Source organism: Callorhinus ursinus, unplaced genomic scaffold (assembly GCF_003265705.2).
Source record: "Callorhinus ursinus isolate GAN/ISIS: 27379988/994484 unplaced genomic scaffold, GSC_fseal_2.0 scaffold17, whole genome shotgun sequence".
Lineage (NCBI taxonomy): Eukaryota > Metazoa > Chordata > Mammalia > Carnivora > Otariidae > Callorhinus > Callorhinus ursinus.
In genome coordinates, this window is record NW_027397079.1 from 22934219 (window position 1) to 22953694 (window position 19476).

The 19476-nt window shown below is 34.1% G+C and overlaps 1 protein-coding gene across 5 annotated transcripts in view; it reads right to left on the reverse strand.

Moving 5' to 3' along the window:
* Positions 1 to 3488: 3488 nt before the first annotated feature.
* Positions 3489 to 19476, reverse strand: part of TUSC3 (tumor suppressor candidate 3) — a 213295-nt gene continuing 197307 nt past the window's right edge. For 2 of the 5 annotated variants that reach the window (XM_025886249.2, XM_073902373.1), the window contains exons 8-11: positions 16839 to 16913; positions 13298 to 13388; positions 8937 to 8999; positions 3489 to 3782 (exon numbers count right to left, since the gene is read on the reverse strand). In XM_025886249.2, the coding sequence (XP_025742034.1) occupies positions 8981 to 8999; positions 13298 to 13388; positions 16839 to 16913 (185 nt within the window). In that variant the 3' untranslated portion in view covers positions 3489 to 3782; positions 8937 to 8980. Of the gene's footprint in view, positions 3783 to 8936; positions 9000 to 9028; positions 9205 to 13297; positions 13389 to 16838; positions 16914 to 19476 lie in introns of those variants that run through there. The other 3 variants (XM_025886250.2, XM_025886251.2, XM_025886252.2) reach the window with 3 other exon arrangements.

Genomic DNA, 19476 nt, shown 5'->3' on the forward strand with positions numbered 1-19476 from the left:
AGCCTTTATTCCCCAAAGTACTTCACCCTCCAGCTTTTCCTTTCATTCAGGCCTTAGCCATGTGTCTACTGTCTGTCACAACTGTTAATTCTTGCCTTAGGCAGGAGCATGTTCATTTCCTTTTCAGTATTTTGGAGAAACACCCTCTTGTAGCAACACCCTGAGAAACTCCTGAGTTAGGTGAAACAAAGGTGAACCCCTTGCTTGAATCCTCCCAGTAGCCCGCAGGTCCAAACAAACACTATTCCTTGGGAACAGGAGCATTCTGCCTCCTGTAGAGCCAGGCCCCCATACCAGTTACAGACTGCAATTTTTCATCCTCCTCCACTACTGACCAGGGGGGAGGATGGGGAAAGACTAAGATAAATGCTATTAAGCTATCCATCTGAGTTTCAGTCATTTTTTGTTTAAGCTTTCATTTGATTTATGTTACATTATCTTCCAGACTTTGAACAATATTGACAGTTTCTGCCAGTCTTTCTAGTGTTTCTGTGGAATGGATGGGTCCTTAGAGTTCCTCATTCTGCCATTTTCATTGTCTATAAGCATGCATAATTTTTAATGGAAATAGACACACCAACATTTGGCTGAATGTGACCCAATTTTTCCTATTATAGTCTGAATGTGTGATGCTTTATTCAAACTTAGTAAATACTTACACTGTTAGTTATATGATAAAAACATTGCATATATATTTCAGACATAAGTAGGTAAAAAAAAGGAGTATAGAAGAATTCATAAATGACACAAACTCATGGATCGTATAAGGGGACTGAGGGGCTAGCATGAACACACTTGTACCCTTGTAGTGTGACTCCTATGCTCACCCTTTCCCCACTATTAGAAAAAATACTATCAGAACAATTATGTTTGACCCAATACAGGTCCTTGCTAGAGTATGAAAAGCCTCTTGTTTTAATATTTTAAATTGAATGTTAATGAGCTCTTAGGAACATTGTGTCCAAAAGTCCATTCAAATGTTTTGTTGCTAGATGCTCTAGTTAATGTTTGCCTTTGTTACCAGTACTTCTTAAAACACAATGTTTACTGTCATGTGTTTGATCTCAAAATAGTATGTCATGCCTTATTTAGAAATAACTACTCCCTTCATGTACCCTTAGGGAGGTTCTTCTATGGTTACAAGATCTAATCTCCCCAAATCACCATGCTTGCTGAATTGTTAATTGACAAGGGATATTACTTTATACACAAAAGAAAATTATAGTAAACACACAACACTATTGGGCTTACTCATGTGAATATCTGATGCAAGGAACAGTATGCTGAGCAAAATGCAACATTTTATTCATCAGATGTTGTTAGAAATTAAACTCCTTTAGATGGAATTTTCTGTTAAGATTTTTTCCTCTAACTGAAGACTGTTCAACATATAATCAGTATTTAAGGGAGACTTCAATACAGTAAATTTGGTTGAAAAGTGACATTGGAGGATACAGCATACCAGATAATTAATTTTTCAATTTAATTTGTTTGGCAAAGGTAAAGATAGCCTATATTACATATGTGATTTTCCATATGCTAAATTCTGAAAGGAAACTACATTTGAACCACTCTTTGTAGTTTTGCCTACAGCACTTTCCAGGAACAACTTGTCTTGAGGCAGTTTATTTCCCTCTAGAATCACTTCTCTAATGCAACAACAGTCTATAGAAAAGTGACAGCTCTCTAGCTGTAAAATGCTAAAAGACTGTTTTTGTTGTAGGCATATAATGACTGAGAGGAAATTATATAATAGGCTACAAAACTTTTACTAATCTGGAATAGGGAAGTTCTCCTTACCTTGGTCATTGTCTGACTTTGGTCGTGACTGAACACTATATTAAAGCTTTATAGACAAACTAAAGGTATGTTGTTTAGATTTTTTATTTTTTATTTTTTTATTCATGAGAGACAGAGGGAAGGAGGGAGAGAGAGAGAGAGAAAGAAGCAGAGGGAGAAGCAGGCACCCAAGGAGCAGGGAGCCCGATGTGGGACTTGATCCCAGGACCCTGGGATCATGACCTGAGCCGAAGGCAGACGCTTAACCATCTGAGCCACCCAGGCGCCCAAAAGGTATGTTGTTTAATAACAACTTTGAGCCTTAAGGGGACAAACAAATATAATTATAATAAAGATGTTTACATGTAAAATTTGGTCTCAGACTCCAATTGTAATACCTGTTCTGAATGAACCTTAGAAAATGTAAAAATACTCAATGGATTTACATTTATATGTCAAGTGCTACCTAGGGATAGGCATTAAACAAATGATCATGATCACTTAATGCTTTTCCATAAATGCCATTCCAGTACTAAATTTATCACACTTTGAACAGGAACTAGGGGACTTAATGTGCTTTTTAAGAATAGATTTGGGAATATGTGGTAAGGTGAACATAGTTCTGAATTATGCAATTTTCACTGAATATTCTGTTTTGACAAGATAACTTATTGCTAGCACACATATTGTCCTGGAACTAAGCTTCATATACCCCTGTAGGATTTTATATTTCCCACTCTTTACTGAATTTCATAAAGGTATGAAATAAGCAAATTCAGTAGATGTGCACTTGGTTCCTGTTGAGACTGTATACCTGAAACTCCTAACAAAGTTCTCCATGTTCTATTATTTAGATTTTAATGAAAATTAGATAACCTTAAAAAAAAAGGAAAAAAGTTTATTGAACTGACTGCATTTTTATTCTTCAGCACCACAGAAAATAAAAATTCAGGTTTCAGAGTTTGAAAGCCCAGTTAGAAGCTCTATTTTTCTATTCTTTTTGGCTTTCAGCTTCTAATACTTCTGTAAGTCAGACAAAATTTGTATTTCCTGTCTAATTTACAGGGTTGTTGTAAAGAAAAAAGATAACATATGCAAAAGTACTTTATAAACTAAAAGAGGATATACAAACATAATGATTAGACTCCTATATTTGGTTTTCAAGAAAGCTTCACTGACTCATTCATGCATAGGATAATTTTCATCTGGATTTAAGGAATGAAGTTTTGATGGCAAACTTTTTCCATATAACACGTGGGGAAAATGGCCATCATGCATCAGTTTTGCAGTTACAAGTCTAGATTCCTGGGTGACCCTTCTAAAGTTAGAGAGGAATTAATTTCTAGTTTTGGTGTGTTGCTTCTATCACCTGATGCTTTCAAGCTTATTGATTTAGTCCTGTTTGCTTTAAAATTTATGTCCTGGGAAAAACCTCCGTTTCCCAGGTTAGGCTTCCAAGTTGCAGGCACTATTCATCCAGCTCCCTGTCTCTTCATCTAATTGTGATTAATAAGAACAAAACCATCTGTAACCATACACACATCCTTTATACTGAAATGACAATGAGTATAATTTTTCAGTACGTGACATATCGTGCATATACCTTATCTCCGTATAACCTTAAGGATTCTTTAACATATATTTCATAGTTTTCCCTTACTAACATTGTGGTTTTCTTTACTAATGAGTGAACAGTTCTAACACATGAATTCATAATTACATTGTCATTTATTTCAGTCCTATAGCATATACTGAATATAATATGCTTGAAAACACTTCAGTATTTCCTTTGTTCTTTCCAGTGCTAATATGAAATTTAACCATCCACTTCTATAAATTAAATTCACTAGGAAAACACATTTCAAAAATTATACAAGAATAAGCTAGAATTATCACAACATGGAAATGAACTCAAGAATTCAAACTATATCTCAGGAACACTTTATCTTCATGGTAAACATTCACTTTATGCAAATCCCACTTGGCTTCATTTAATTAAAAAGCTGAAAAAGAAAGAAAATTATATGCTGAAAATAAGGAAAAAACAATATACTTTTTATTCACTCTAAAATAGTACATGTAAATAGCATATAAAAATGTCATAATTGTATTCATCCCATTCTAATTTTTTATCAGGGCAATTTCTCTGAACTAGTTCCTGGAATGGGGTCAACACTTGTGGTGAGAATAGGCCAGGGCTGGGAGAGGATGCTGATAAGAACTTGAACTAGCAGTGTTTAAGTTTGGGTAAAATACCCTATTTCTTTCTGTGAGCCACTTTCACTGTTGCTTAGAGCAGTAGTTAAACCAGCATTTAAACTGGTAATGTAAGTAAAAGGAACAAAAAGTGTCGGTTAAAACAAAAATTTGAAGTGGGTTGTTTCAATGTCTTAAAAAAAACTTCAATCTATAATTCATTCACTTACATAAAATAACTAAACGCTTGATGTTTTTTAATGAACTTTATAGCTGAAATATATTGTGCAACCAAAAAGAATGTATTTATGAATTGGTGTCATTAGATTCTGAGTACATAAATATCTGTACATAGATGCTTGTACAGATAGAAATTAAAGTAAAAGGGAGCTATTTTTTTTAACTTCCCTAAGCAAAGTTTTAATCCATGAACAGAAATAGAAGTTGTAAGATGGTAAGTCAATTTAAATAACATTTACTAAGTTTCTGCTTGATATTTTTACCTTTTTTCTAACACGTGGCAAGGTTTTTTTGTTTTGACAATATAACTTTGCAGGACAACCAGAGACAAACCATGTTTTAACCAAATATTAAAACAAAAATGAAATTAATTGCTGCTATAGTGGGAAAGCCATGTAGTTGGTTGGAAAACTGTTTAGTTTCGTAAGTTTAACATCAGGATATTTAAATCCTAATACCCTAAGAATGTATTTCTTTGTCTTTCTGAACCTCGGTTTCCTCATTAGTGAAAAGAATGTTTGGTTGATCTCCAGAGTTCTTTACAGTGCTCATATTTTATCAACCTAGTGACACTATGTGCTAAAAGTAAACACGTATTTAAAAATACTTAAAATGTTATATAATATATAATAAAAATATAATAAATATAATACAAAATTATAAAATAAAAAGGCTATACAAACTAAAATAAGTACTCCATTTCTGAGGAATTATTAAAGGCTAGAAACCACGTGCTGATTCTTCGATGCAATAAGACCTTGCTTCTATTTTTCAAAATAACTAGTTATGACTGCGATCCTGTAGGGGTAACCATCTTCATGAAGAAGAGTGTCAGCAGGGAAACTTCCTCAGAGCAGTAAGCAGTGGCTGCTATTCAATCCAAATAATCCCTAACACTGATGGCAGTGCACAGAGATGTGTCCTTTGTAGATGAACTCTTTGGCATTTTCTGCCTTTAATTTTAAGTTCCCCTAAAGATTAAAGCTAAGTGAAGAATGGGGGTTAATGATGAAAAGAAAACTTGATTATAAAATACTTAAAACTTAAAGTTGAAAAAATTATAACTTAAGAAAACTGAGAATTTGTAGGGTTTATTTATTTTTTAACTGGTCTAAACATTTCCGGCTGTGTGCATTAAAGATCACCTTTTATCACTGCTAAAAATACTATACCATCAAAGCAAAAACAGTAATGTGACCCTTATGATTATTTTATACTTCCTAACTTTTTAGCCCTAGAAAAGTCCAAAAGATTGTGATTTTTAGATGTTGTTAAATTCACAAAATAAAAGGATCTCTGCATCTTACTATTCAAATAAACTAAGAATCCTTAGTTACCACACTATTGGTTCACACTAGGGATTTTTCCCAAACTAAAATACCATTTTTTCTAAAAAAAAAAAAAAAGCTGTTAAAACAATCTTTTGTTTACATTTTATTATGCAATGACAAATTATATATTTTATCTTGAACGTGATCCTATTGTCTTACAATAAAGGATAAGTTTAACAGACTACCTGTTCTTTTATATTTAAAGTATTTTTCATAAAAAGTTAAAAACTTTACAAGTGTTTGTTCAAGACATTGGAAAGATCGAAGTGTGTCAAAAATGTCTGTTAAAATCTTTCTTAGAAAAGCATAAACTATTATTCTCTAGGTAATCATTCAGTATTACTATTAAACATCCAAGGTATATTCCAGTATGAATGTTTTATATGGATTTCATCACTCGAGATTAGTCCCTCATTCCTATGTGTCAGGTTCTGACATGAATTTTTTTCTTTTCACATTTACCTGTCTAGTAATTTTCATGTATAATTTAACAATTCTCCTATATTTATGTTTCTAATAGTGCTTGGAGAGTATCTTTCCTAGTAATGCTTATTGTAAAAATGTTTAAAAATACTTTTATAACATGGAAATTGTTGAATACCAAAAACCAAATAGACTCCTCTTACTTGGAATGTATTTTTCAGGGTTGTGGTGGGGTTCTTCAGAGCGGGAGCAGCTGCCTTGGGTACCACCATCAACTTCTGTCTGGACTCCCCTCTGCCCTCTGTCATGAATGACTCTCTTCACAGGTCATGGCAGTGTGTACGTGTGTTAACACTGACTACTGCAGCTAGCTTAATTTGAAGTGACTGGTCAACTGACTCAAGTGGCAACAGAAGATGGAGGCTACATGGCAAGTCTAGAGAGTTGTACACAGAAAGATTACAGAGCAGATGAGAACCAGCATGAATATGCCCCAGAAACTCCCTCTTTTTCTAGCCTGAAGGGCTGCAACTATTCCCTTCTGGTCTGTGTAATTTGATTACCACTTAAAAGTACATTAGGGATGCAGACAGGCATTGTGTATACAGAGAAGGAATGGGATGAAGATCTCCCAAAACTTGCAAGTTTGGTTCTTTCCTAATTACTCCCTCATACTAACATTCAGGATTTACATAAAAATGTGGTCCCTGACTTGCAGAGAAGTGATGTTCCAAAAGTTTGTAGCACGGTTATTATTTGAAATCCCAAGTAAGTTTTTCTAGAGAAACATTATTTAAAATGGTAATTATTTTCTCAAAGTTGAGCCAAAAAAATGTCTGTCTCAATCACTATTCAGCAAAGATTTACTGCCCATTTATTGCATACAAGAATATTGTGTATAGAAGGGTGTCGTAAGACAGGTCATGACTAAAAGTCAGGGCCATTAGGTTTCTTTCCTAAAGGAGAGTAAGACCTGGACACAATTAAGTGTAACACAGACATACTTGATATGATGGCACGTCCAAGTGTTACAGGAATTGGAAAACAAAGCAATACTCTGACTTTGAAAACAAGTTAAAAGAAGAGATAGTAGCCTAGGCTACAGGAATGAAGAAGGGTGCCCAAGAATGAAAATGACAGTGTGTTATGTTTAGTATGAGGAGTCCATACACTTTCTGTAAAAGGCCAGGAAGTGAATACACACTGTGGGCTCTAAGTCTCTGTTGAAACCACTCAACTAAGCTGTTGCAGAATGAGAAAAAAACCTCTGGATTTGGTCACTGGGTGGTCACTGGAGACCCATATTATATGTAAAGCATGTTTATTCCTTTTTTCTTCCCGTGAAAAAACTAAATAGGCATGAAATAGTGGCTTGCATTTTGTTTTTACTTACCTTAAACTAATTATCTGTTGTTGGTGTTTTTAAAAAAGTGTGTCCACAGTACTCTTAAATGAATTCTGTCCAACTGAGAGCTGGTTAAAGTCTCTGAGCTCTTCAGATGGACAGACTTTTCTTGTGTACTGTACTTCCTATTCTCCAACTGGGGAAGAGTCAGGGAGACCTAATGGTGACATGACGCTCTGTCTTACAGAAATCATTTTCGTGATTAAGGGGCAGTTGCTCAGATTTCATTCTGGTATTGAAAAGAAAGTGTGGAAGGGAGGAAAAGCCTCGCTTCTTTACTCAGAGCATGGATCGTCCACTGGTTGAATTGTTCAACTGGCCTTGCAGTTGGTGGAACTCAATGATTCACTGTTCTTAGGGTTTTCTTAACCTTTATTTTATATTCATAAATGTTCTGAGGGGGATGCAAGAGAGAAGTACATTATGGCTGTTAGCCAGCCCTCTTTAGCCTGATTCTCTGCTTTGTAATAGAAGATTACTGAACCCAGAAAAATGTTCAAGTCTGAAGTCAGCAATCCAAAAAAAGGCCTAGAGAAATTGAAGGCTTCATGAGGAGAATCTTTGGGATGGAAACCTTTCTAGATCTATGGTTACACAGGGCAACAACAGTTAAGTCTCATTACTGCTAAGGCCACTTCTCTACGCAGCCTAAACTGAGAGACTTAAGTAACAGCTTTCATAGCATGGTTATTAATAATTAGGCATGATCAGGAAGGTGGATACTATGTCTGGGGGAAAAAGAGTAATAAAGCTAGGGTGTGGAATAAGGTTAGGGGATAGGTGAAGAAGAAAAATGTCTTTTAGACCACAGGAGCTGCCTATGTTTTTACTGTTTTCAATCGGATGCTGAATGGTGGAGTTTCTATCAAAGTAAAAAAGTTGCATTTTCAAGATGGAACTCACCCTCTAGGAGCTATTTTGTGCATGTGTATTCAGACTGTGTGTTGTGAGGCTGGAGGGGTTGGAACGAGCAGTACAAAATGTAAAAGAAAAACAAAAAACAATTTTCTACAGAAATTATTTTCTTTTATATAGAGGTTCCTACTATCTATTTCTGAAATTACCAAATGCTGATTAAAAATCTTAGTATATACTTAAAAGATCTATAGTTTGTCTTATTATCTTGGAAATTAAAATTTATACCGTTCGTTAGTGGGAGAGACGTGACTACATTTGTCCTAGGCAGAATGAAATGTATTTCTGTCATTTCTTTTAGTTCTGTTTTCCTCCCTAAAGTTTTAAGAGAGAAGTAACTAAATGAAATTATATTTTGTTTGGAGTGGAGTGCATATCCATATATGGGAGTATTTTAAAAACCTACTGTTTGTCAAAATGGTTAATTCCATGGGTCAAAGTCTATTGCAGACACCTGTACCTGAGGGCTTATTTCTACAGCGAAGTACAACAGCCTAAGACTGGAATGTAGGGTCTCACCGTTAAAAGTTATCTTACATCTGTAAAACAATAGTTTGCTGCAACTTGTCTTACGTATGAGAGAAATATTATGGTCTTTATTTGAAAGATGAGGAAAACTGAGGCTCAGAGAAGATTAAAAGACTTGCCTGAGGTTATAGTTTTAAAGTGCCATGGTCCAAATCACATCTTCTCACTCAAAGTCCAGATCACTTTCCAATACACCACAGTGAAATACAACAATATGGAAAAAATAGTCCTTAAGATTCAATTTCCATTTGCAAAATATTATTACAAGATTTAGCACTGTATTCCTTATCTAGATAAGATAGGGGCCAGACAATGGTGCCTTTAGAGCATTCCAGCTCTTCTCCGAATCCTCTCTAAATCTTCGGTCCTTTATGTCATTCTTCAAAGCTGGAACTCAGCAGGAGAAAGACAATCCCAGTGAAATTCTTATCAGTGATAGGTATTGTGGGTTGATCACCACATCATTTCGATATTATTTTTCTACTTGTACAGCTCAAGATTATATTTAATATTTTCTCTACAGATGAAAGATACACATGTAAGATATAGAAATGAATGTGAGATTGCAATACTGTATACCCTGGGATTTTTTTTTTGCCTTGCTATGCTTGTTCACTATCATACTTTCCTCAAAATTCATATGAATGTCTCATTTCTGTTATTCTGTACTTTCCATTACTGAATGTCATTCCATTTTTTTGTTGTTGTTGTTATTCATTATCTCTCAAAATAGCCAAGGACATCAGGAATTAAAAGTATTTTTTTAAAGACAACAGAAGATAGTTTCTATGTCCATTATAAGCTTAATTAAAATATATTTTTATTATTTGATGCCAGCCAGCTAAGACTCAATCTGAGTTTGCAGTAAGTATCTTTATAGCTCCAGTTTCTGGAATAATTATCTTTCCACACACCACACATCCCTTTAGGTGTGTGGAATAACCTGACCACCCCACGAGGTGGAGTTGTACAATGTGGTAAGCCAGTACTCTTCTTTTCACTGTTTCTATCTTAATGGTTCCTGCTGCATTTAGATAATAAATAAAAAATGCTTTTGAGTTAAATAGTAAATTAATATGATGAGCACCTACTATGCGCACAGCACTTTGCAGATACAAAAAGGTATTTTCAAAGACTCTTCTCTAAAATATATCACGATATTACAGAATGAACATGACTTTAATATATAAAACAGTTATGTATGAATACTTAATGAACAATGTAATGAAGTAAAGTGCTGAACAAAAATGTAATGAAGATGCTGAAGCTGAAGGGCTTGTACAGGTTAAGAAGGAGGTGAAGTAAATATTTAGTGAGAACCCCACTACATTTCAGGCATTACAAAGTGATCATATAACTTATCCCCACAGAATTCTGAGACAGTGTTATACCAAGTTTACAAATGAAGAAAGAAGCTCAAAAAAGTTAAATATCCTGGCAAAAGATAGAGAAATAATATGAGACAAACCTAACAACTGAGCCTGTCTCCAACCCCGTAAAAAAAACTAAAGCATGATTTTACAAATGAAGAAAAATGAGACGCAGAACTTAGTAACTAACTCCAAGTCCCAAAGTTGGTGGAGAGGATCTAAAATTCAAACAAAGATTTGTGTGACTGTAGAGGTAGAGCTCTTAATTACAAAATTATATATTGAACTTGAACTCAGCTCTTCTGATTGTAAATATTATTTTTCCATTCTGCTACTCTATCTTGCTAAGACAACTATAGAGTTTTATAAATAGGATGCAAAGTGATAGAATAGAGAATGTTTCTTTCTTTTTTTTTTTTTTTAAACTAAAGTAGAGACCTGGGTCAGAAGTACTTATATAGAAATTTTTTGAATTTTTGTAGGTCAAAGTGCATCAGTGGGAAAAAAATGGGAAATTACCCATGTAAAGACTATCATGTATTGCTATTAGCTCTTTGCTTTTCTTTGAAAATGGGGATGCACCTAAAGTTAATCTTTAATACACAAAATGAATGCAGTGCTACCACTGGAATAAAATTTTTTTTTTGAACTATGGCTCAGATGGTAATTAGACCAAATTCTTAATAATCTTGATATTTCACTGGTAGTTTCAAGGGACTCAGGAGCCCAATTAAGTTCATCAAAAGGTTCAGGGACAATCTGTTCTTTACTCAACTGAACCATGCAAATAGAAAAGTTACTTAATCTTCAGTGTAAAGAAAATCCTACTTAGAAAAGTAAATTAAATATAAATGAGTTTGAAATATTTACATCTATCTGAATTAATAATAAGCATCTAACATTTATTGAGTAATACTATGTGTTATTTACTAATACTTGGCAATGTGTTAAGTAATTTACATCATTCTCTCATGTAATCCTTACAATAGTCAAATGAAGTAGGTAATTTTTTTTTCCATTTACAAATGAGAAAACCAGTATTTAGAAGAATGAAGTAACTTGTCCAAGGTCACACAGTAACAGATCAGGAGGTTTTTTTGTTTTTGTTTTTGTTTTTTTTTTTTAAATCAGGAATTTAAATCCAACAAGTTTGCTTATTGAAACCTAACAGAATCTGGGAGAATTCAGTGATGGCATGAAACCTATCGATACTGTAGGAAAAGCACCCTTAAGTCTAAAATGTGGGAAAGATTTAAGGAAAAAGGATAAATATTTCAAGCAGACACTTATCCCTTTAAATAGTTACAAAGATCAACAAAAATAATAGTGTGAAGTACTGAGAAAATATAATGAAGAACATAAATTTTAAGGTTTTGTGAGGCTTAAGATTAAAAGAAAAACAAAAATAAAACACATAAAGATCACCACACAGAAGAAATTAAAGGTTGTAGATTAAACGGAATTCAAAATTATGAGGAATAAAAAATTAGAACTATGTCCAGAACTATAACCTTTAAACTATCAGTAGTATTTCTTGATACAAAAGTTGTAACTCATAGAAATTTAAAAGGAAGAAATCGAAGGCCACAAAACGCTAGGGCATTACACCCAAGAAAGTACTTTGGCACTGGAGCTGAAGTCCCTGGCTACAAGCGATTTTTAAATTAGTATATGGTATTATATTCAAATGTACATTTTCACTATAGGATACCTCAACACGTTTATCCAAAGTACAGGTATTAGCTAAAACAGGCAGAAGTGGGAAGTTTTTTCAATCTTTTTAAGGGAAAAAGTGTGTTTGTCCTTGCAGTTCATCTCAAAGTCAAGGATATGGTCTTGGACAAAACTATTCTTCTTTTCTTTTGCAAACCTACTTCAGTGTATGTCTGCTGCTTAGCTCTTGGTCCCCAAGGTTAATAGTAGGGCCTCTCTGTGCAGACAGATACCCACAAATGTCTTTTCAGAAGTACTCAGGCCAGCACATGCCTTCTGGAATGTTTTGCATGTTTTCCTTTCCTATAATGATGGTGTCCTGTATCCCACTCTCTTATTCCTTATAAACTGCCTTTATCTGAGATGAGCAAGGCTGATTTTTTTTTTCTTCTTTTTTAATCAAGTACTCTAATGCTTGTGCCACAGAAACACACTTCTGGGAATGCAAACTGTTTGAGAATGCGGTGCTATGTTACGTTCATAATTGACCAAGCTTCTCAAGCAGAATAATTCCGTGGGAAGAGAGATCTTTTTCTTTTTTAGCAACATCTCACATTTCCACTTCTCAGAATTATTTCTCTCTCCCATTAGCTCTCTCACTCTTGCTTGTGCTATCATCTTTACTTTTTCTCCAGTGAACTAGCTGTAAAGATGTATATTTTCCCCCTGTGCTGTCAGGTTTTTAGGATTTAGCTCAGGATTTATCCAAGACTCTGGTAATCTCTGCAGACCTTTTAGCTACACTTGCTTTTGATGTTTATCATCTATTTATTACCACATTCACAAGACAACTGATTAACATTTCTGAGAAAAAAATAAAAGATAATTCAAAAGGAAAATGATGCAGTGCAATTAAAAAAAAAACAAGCAGGATCTACCACAACTAAGGTAACTTTAGCAAAAATCCATGTGCTAGATTAATTAAGACAAAACTTTTCAAATGTAAAATTGGTATTTTAAGGTTGCATACTGATTCCCTTTACTATATTTTGTTAGTTCTGAGACATGCATTTATTTAAATGTCATGGGAGGAAACATATATCCTATGTAAACCTGAGGAAGCCAAAGAATTTGAATGTGAATGATCGGATGGACAGACAAAACAAGAGAAAAAGAAATTTGATGAATTCCATAAGGCTAAAACCCACTGTATATATGTATATAATGAAAACTATTTCATTCTAAAATGAAACTCTACTCTGCCTATAAGGCCCCATGCCTTATAGGTCCTCTGCAAAGTCTGAGCCGAACGAATGGCAGGTGCTCAAAGACTTGCTTAACTGAGTTTACAATCACTTGGCAAATGAGTTAGCTACTTTATATTAGCCTTTAAATATACATTAACCAATGAAATTGTTTATTAGTTAAAAACATTCACATTAGTATAATGATATTACCTATAAGGATAGCCGTGGTATTTGGAACGAAATATTGAAAGTAGAAAACTGAAGAAGAAGACCACCAGGCCTAATCCCACTAGGCAAATTACTAGAAAGAGACAGAAAATGCCATTAGTGTCTAGACACATGGAATCCAAATGCGTATGTTTTATAAATGCATTCAATTAATAACAGTATACTTACATTTTAATAGTTCATGGCACATACAGGCACAACAAACCAGATAATCCAAAATACAATGTATTCATTATTTTCCACATTCTTCTCAATGAAAATGTACTATTTGGGGTATGAAAACAAAAGTGACTGATCTAAGTCTTCTGGTGCTTTTCTTCTCTTACAGAGTTCCTTCCTACAAGTACTAAAATGCCTCAGACGGATCAAAACAAAACAAAATATGTGATAAACCAAAAACAAGATTACCAGCCCCTGCCTTATAAAGCGTTGGCTATATTAGCATAGACATTTGCATTATTAGAATACTAAACAGAATTTTATTCTTTTCAGATGCCATGCAGTATTTACAAAGAAATGTCATTTTAGATTATTGGTTAGAGTATTGTCTGTTACTTAGAAATAGTCATCCTAGTGTACAAAAAGCTAGGAATAAAACCTTTGGGAGTGAAGTAATATGGATTCTGGAGAGCCAAAGGAGGGAAAATCCCCCCACAGAGTAGATAATTGTGTCAAAGTGCTGTTATTTCTTTTAACAAATGAACAGAAGGCTATTCTTAGAGTAGAATGTGCTGTGGTCTAGGTTTTCAGTATCCCTTTAATCCCAGCCAAGTTAACAAGAGGGAAAACACTTTTTTGTTTTCTTTTTCCTTTTTGTTATGGTTAGGAAGATTTTATTCTAAAGTCAAAGAGTAATAAATATATGTAATACATACAATGGAAATATGTATGCAAATATATAGAGTATATAAACAAGATTTATTAGTAAAATATATGCTTATAAAATTAAAATGCTTAAGAATCTGAGCCAATTAAATGTAGATATGTTTGGAATAAAAAAAAATGTATTTAAAGAATTGAAATGGACTTAAATCTATGCCCTAAGGAGGAAATAGAGTTAATTCTTAAGAAAAATCTAAGCATTTAAGAATAAAACACTTGTACAATACTTGTATCCCTTCATTAGTTCCAGAGAATTCTTATAAAAATACTGAAAATATCTGAAATAATTAGAAAGAAAAGAAATGGAGGCACAGGAACACAAGGAAAAGTTAGCAGTTCAATATACTTCCATAATGATGAAATACATTAAAAAAATCCTTCTAGCAGGTCTGAGACCAGGTTTAATTACAATCCTGGAAATCAAGGAGTCGATAAGTTCTCACACTGTCAAAAAATGGTCTAGGAATCTGTCAGTTTTCTTTCAGCTCTGTAGGAATATCGTTCTTTCAGTTTTGAGTATAAATTCTTGGAAGTCATAAGTGCTTAACAACATTCAACTGTAGCCTCTGTGACATTCCATTTCAGACACAGTTCATGCAGTTGAACTTCAAATGAATATTGGCAGAAGATAAAGTAAAAAGTAGGTTGCTGAATATCCCAAAATGAAAAACACCTTTTTAAAAATATGTAGACTATCCAAGTATGAGAGATACCAGGCACTGGATACAACAACAATAGCGTCCCTTCTTACAACGACCTTACTAAACCTAGAATTAATTACCTAATGCTTTATTTTACACCTTACCACATTTGGTATTTTTATCAAACACTTCATCCTTTCCTTTCTTGTTTTAAATTTTCAGAAGCTAAATAAAACACTTTTACTCCCTTTGCCACTTTGGTTGTGCTCAATGGGAAATGAGGCTCAAAGTACATGATCAAGTAAAACAATATATTTACTTGATTCTGTGCAGTGGAACAAAACAGTGCTACTCAAGTCCTTGTATATAGGGAAGGGAGCAGCAGAATTGAGTGAGTAGTAGTAAGGAGTAAGTAATTACTGAATGGACCGCTGCAGCCCATACAAGGTAACATACTTATAAGAAAATGCTGGGATGACACAGGATCATTCTGATCTGAGCAATAATAATCACAGTAGTTGTATTATATATCACAAAGGAGTAATTGTAAAATATATTTCCCATGTCTCTTTCTTTCTCTCACACTACACATGAATAAATAATTTGACAGTGCTGAGCGTTGGAGTGATATGTAGAGAAACATCTACCAAGAGGGAAGCTGGAAGTAGTGATTTTGTAAATTCAGTATCACAGATGTTGTAAGATAAAAAAAATTATGTATTTATTACTATTACTTAGTTTAATAAGACAGGATATATAATAATCACATAAGAATTTGTCTTCATAAACACTGTCAATTGCAAGAGCATTACGTTGTTCAAAAGATGTATCATAAAATGATATTCTGCACAATGCTTAACTAAAAGTAATGCATTAGATTCTTTTGTGGTTTCTTTACAATGGTGTAAAGACACCATCATGGGAAAACCAAGGACAGACTAAACTGTGTATTAAATCCAAAATATTTTAACACTTGAGACAACTATTTAGAAATCACTATGATTTATTTATATACACGTCACCATAGCTAATACTTCCAAGAAGAAAATAAGTCTGGATTTTTATTTTAAATTTAATAAATTGTCTTTCTCAGACATCTATGCTGCTCACACATAAATTCTGAGTTTAAAAAGGTTCGGGAAATGCAAAGCATACTAGGAAAAATTTTAATTATAGGTTTAATCATTAAATTACATAGGAACTTGATAATAATAATAAAAAGGTTTGTGGCAGGAAATTTTAAGGCCCTCTCTTCGTTCCTAACCTATGCTCCTAAGGGCAGATTTTTCTCCTGTGTTCTTCCCTTGTCTTGTCAAAACCTATAACTTCATAAAAATATTTTTTTCCTACAAACCCCCCCCCGCCCCCAAACAAGAGAACAGTTCCATCAAAGGATAAAACATAGTTAACTTGCTTAGAAACATAATGCTGGAAATCCATGGAGTTGTAAATCTTGGAATACCACTGGAAAAGGCAGAGAGCCTGGAAAAGACACTATGAACAGCTAACTCCTTTTCAAATGTTGATCAAAAGAAGTCTGGAGGTATTCGGAAGGTATTATATTTCAGTGTACAAAACCTATCTGAAAACTGTGAGTCCTTGAATGTAAACCTGATTCTTGTGGCATAAGGAACACAGCATTTGCCAATAAAATCTCTGAAGACTCTGGCCACAGAATTGTGTGTCTCCCTGTAGTGTGCACATTATTATGGAGACTACAGCTTCAGCAGACATGGGTCACAGCACCCCTGACAAGGGCTGACAGCTTGCCTTTACATGCATTCCCACAGAAAATCACCCAATCCCATTTTGGAAGAAATATATTTTTAAGTATTTGTACACCCACATCCAAGAAACAGAAAAAAGTAAAACAAAAACAAACTGTGACCTTTCTCATATCAGAACATTTCTTTAGAAATTTGTTTATTAAGGATTTTTATATATTTCCCATTTTACTTAAATCTTAAAACAAAACTACAAAAACAGCAACACAGACTTACTCCGTCTTTTTCCAACATCTCCCTTGGATGTTGCTGCTTCATTTAGAAGAACCATTCCCATGGTAATAGCAGCATCTATAGTAGTTGTCAAGGAAACAGCAGAAATACATGCGAATAAAATCTATTAATTTTTCTGGATCCGAACACCATGTGTTCTGTTCCAGAATGGGTAGGTTACAACTGCACACAGAGCTAACTATGATTTAACTCTCTCCATCCAGCGCAAAATTACCATTCTTCGTGTGTTGCATATGCCTTAATTTATTTTAAAAATAAATGACATGAAACTGTGAGATTTTGAAGGTCTAACTCTAAATGTTAAGTTCCACAACTTTCATTTTCTTAGCACATAGGAATTATATGGATTCCCATCATCAATTATATACCATTTCACATTACAGATGTAGATATGTACTAGTTACAGTCACAGGGACAAATTTCATCGGCAATCATAGAAAATCAGAATATATTTACTCCAGGGCTTGTGTGCATAGCTTTCTTTTTCTTGGCTTCTATTTCATGTGTTGTTTCATAGATTACCTTTTTTAAAGAAATATTTATTAAGGTCCGGTATTGTGTCACTTGGAAATTTCTGTTACCAATTACAAGTCTTACAAAAGCAACAAGCACGTTATAATAAAATGCTCTCACAAATTTAGCAGGATCTTAATTTAGTTAAATCGACATTTTAAGAATGAACACAAAATGCTGTACTTAATATGTCTGCTTGCAGGATGAATATATCCATACCATACTGAAAGACGCCAGAGATTAAGAAAATGATAGGAGCTTCACTTTTATAAGAACATTCTTTGCTATGTTATTAAAACAGGTTTGACAAGGACTATAGTTAAGATTTAAGAACTCATCAATTCTGGAACTATATTATGAATTCTGCCCAAATGACTAACAGATTGAAAAATGAAGAGAAAACTAAAATAATTTTAGCCCCCAAATCCCTCAATTTGTTCAAATTTATCATGGTCCCCTTGTATTCATTTCTACTGCTATCTAGGTACAACCAGCACCAGCAAGTCTGCTGCACAGGATATATTCTACTCCAAACAGTGCGAGCTCTGAGAATATTATTTGGCTATGTCTGTACAATTAAGTGGAGGAGGTCAGGGAAAATTCTGCAGAGTAAATATTTCCACTGTTTTCATAACCATTATATCAAAATATTGATTAATAAATAATTATAAAGTAATTGAGTCTTTCATGACCATATTATCCAACTTCAGGAAAACAATAAATACCTGACTTGTCCAGTTAGGTATTTATGCTTACAATAACCTCTCACTATACAAATGGCTTTCAGTCTATTCTATTTAGCAATCCTTTATGGAACCCTTATTGGAGAAAACCAACCAACCAACCTTGATTGGAAACCTACTGCATACAAGAGAAAAGCCTCTATCAGCACTGTGCAATACCAGCCCCTCCCACTCCCCATTCTCAAACCAAGCCTAACATACATATATACCATATACTACCAATGAACTTTTAGGGAATCATGATACATAGTTTGAGAACCATTGAAATGGGATAATTCTTGAGTTCCTTGCCTTTCAGTCATGTCTTGATGGCCTGAAAAGAGCAATGTAAGAGAACAAATATTTCATTTTACCAGTACGGTAGTCTGTGGACTTAAAGGATTCATTCTTAAAATGTTTTGGACAATCCACTGATAAAAATTCCTTTGAGCCTAGAGTCATAGGACTATGCTAATAATAAAGTGATGGAAAAAATTAATAGTTCCTATCATTCAAACTGCTCATATGTAGGGAATTTCTATTGCTTAGTGGAGCTAAGCTACTGTGATTGTATAGATCATTAATAAGGAGTTAAATTAGGATTCCCTTTCATCTTTCTCTAGTTACATCTGTCCAAAATCCAGAAATAACAAAGTTAAACCCATCACATCCATAAATAGTACGTAATAAAAGTTTATTGGAAGTGTAATAACAGTTTTTAAACTAGGGGTCCCCAAATTCAAGGACTAATATAAAACTCAGGGACATGAAGTTACAGAACGGCTTATTTTTTTTTTAAAGATTTTATTTATTTATTTGACAGAAAGAGACACACTGAGAGGGGTAACACAAGCAGGGGGAGTGGGAGAGGGAGAAGCAGGCTTCCCGCGGAGCAGGGAGCCCGATGCGGGACTCAATCCCAGGACCCTAGGATCATGACCTGAGCCGAAGGCAGACGCCTAACGACTGAGCCATCCAGGCGCCCCCAGAATGGCTTATAAAGTAAAAATGAAGAAGTTGTTGACCTTTACAGTGATTGGTTATTACAGTGGGGGGTTTCCACACAGCAGGGGGTTGGTTATAAGTGATGATCTCTCATGCCATCTTTAGGAAGATGACTTCAGTTTCTTTTATGATTATCAGACACATTTATAAGAAATATCCCAAGTTAAGTTTCACTTATACTCATGAAAAGGGCTAGATTTAGTCTTGTTCATGTGGCTTAAATGATTTTGTCTGCTAAGGGAATTCTTAAGTCTGGTTTCTATTTTGTAAGTCACCTTAACACCCTTTATTATATTCAGGTACAAATTTGAATCTACACATTTAAATAAACACATTTGATCTGAAAATTGACACAGGATTCCAGATTATTTTAACTCTAA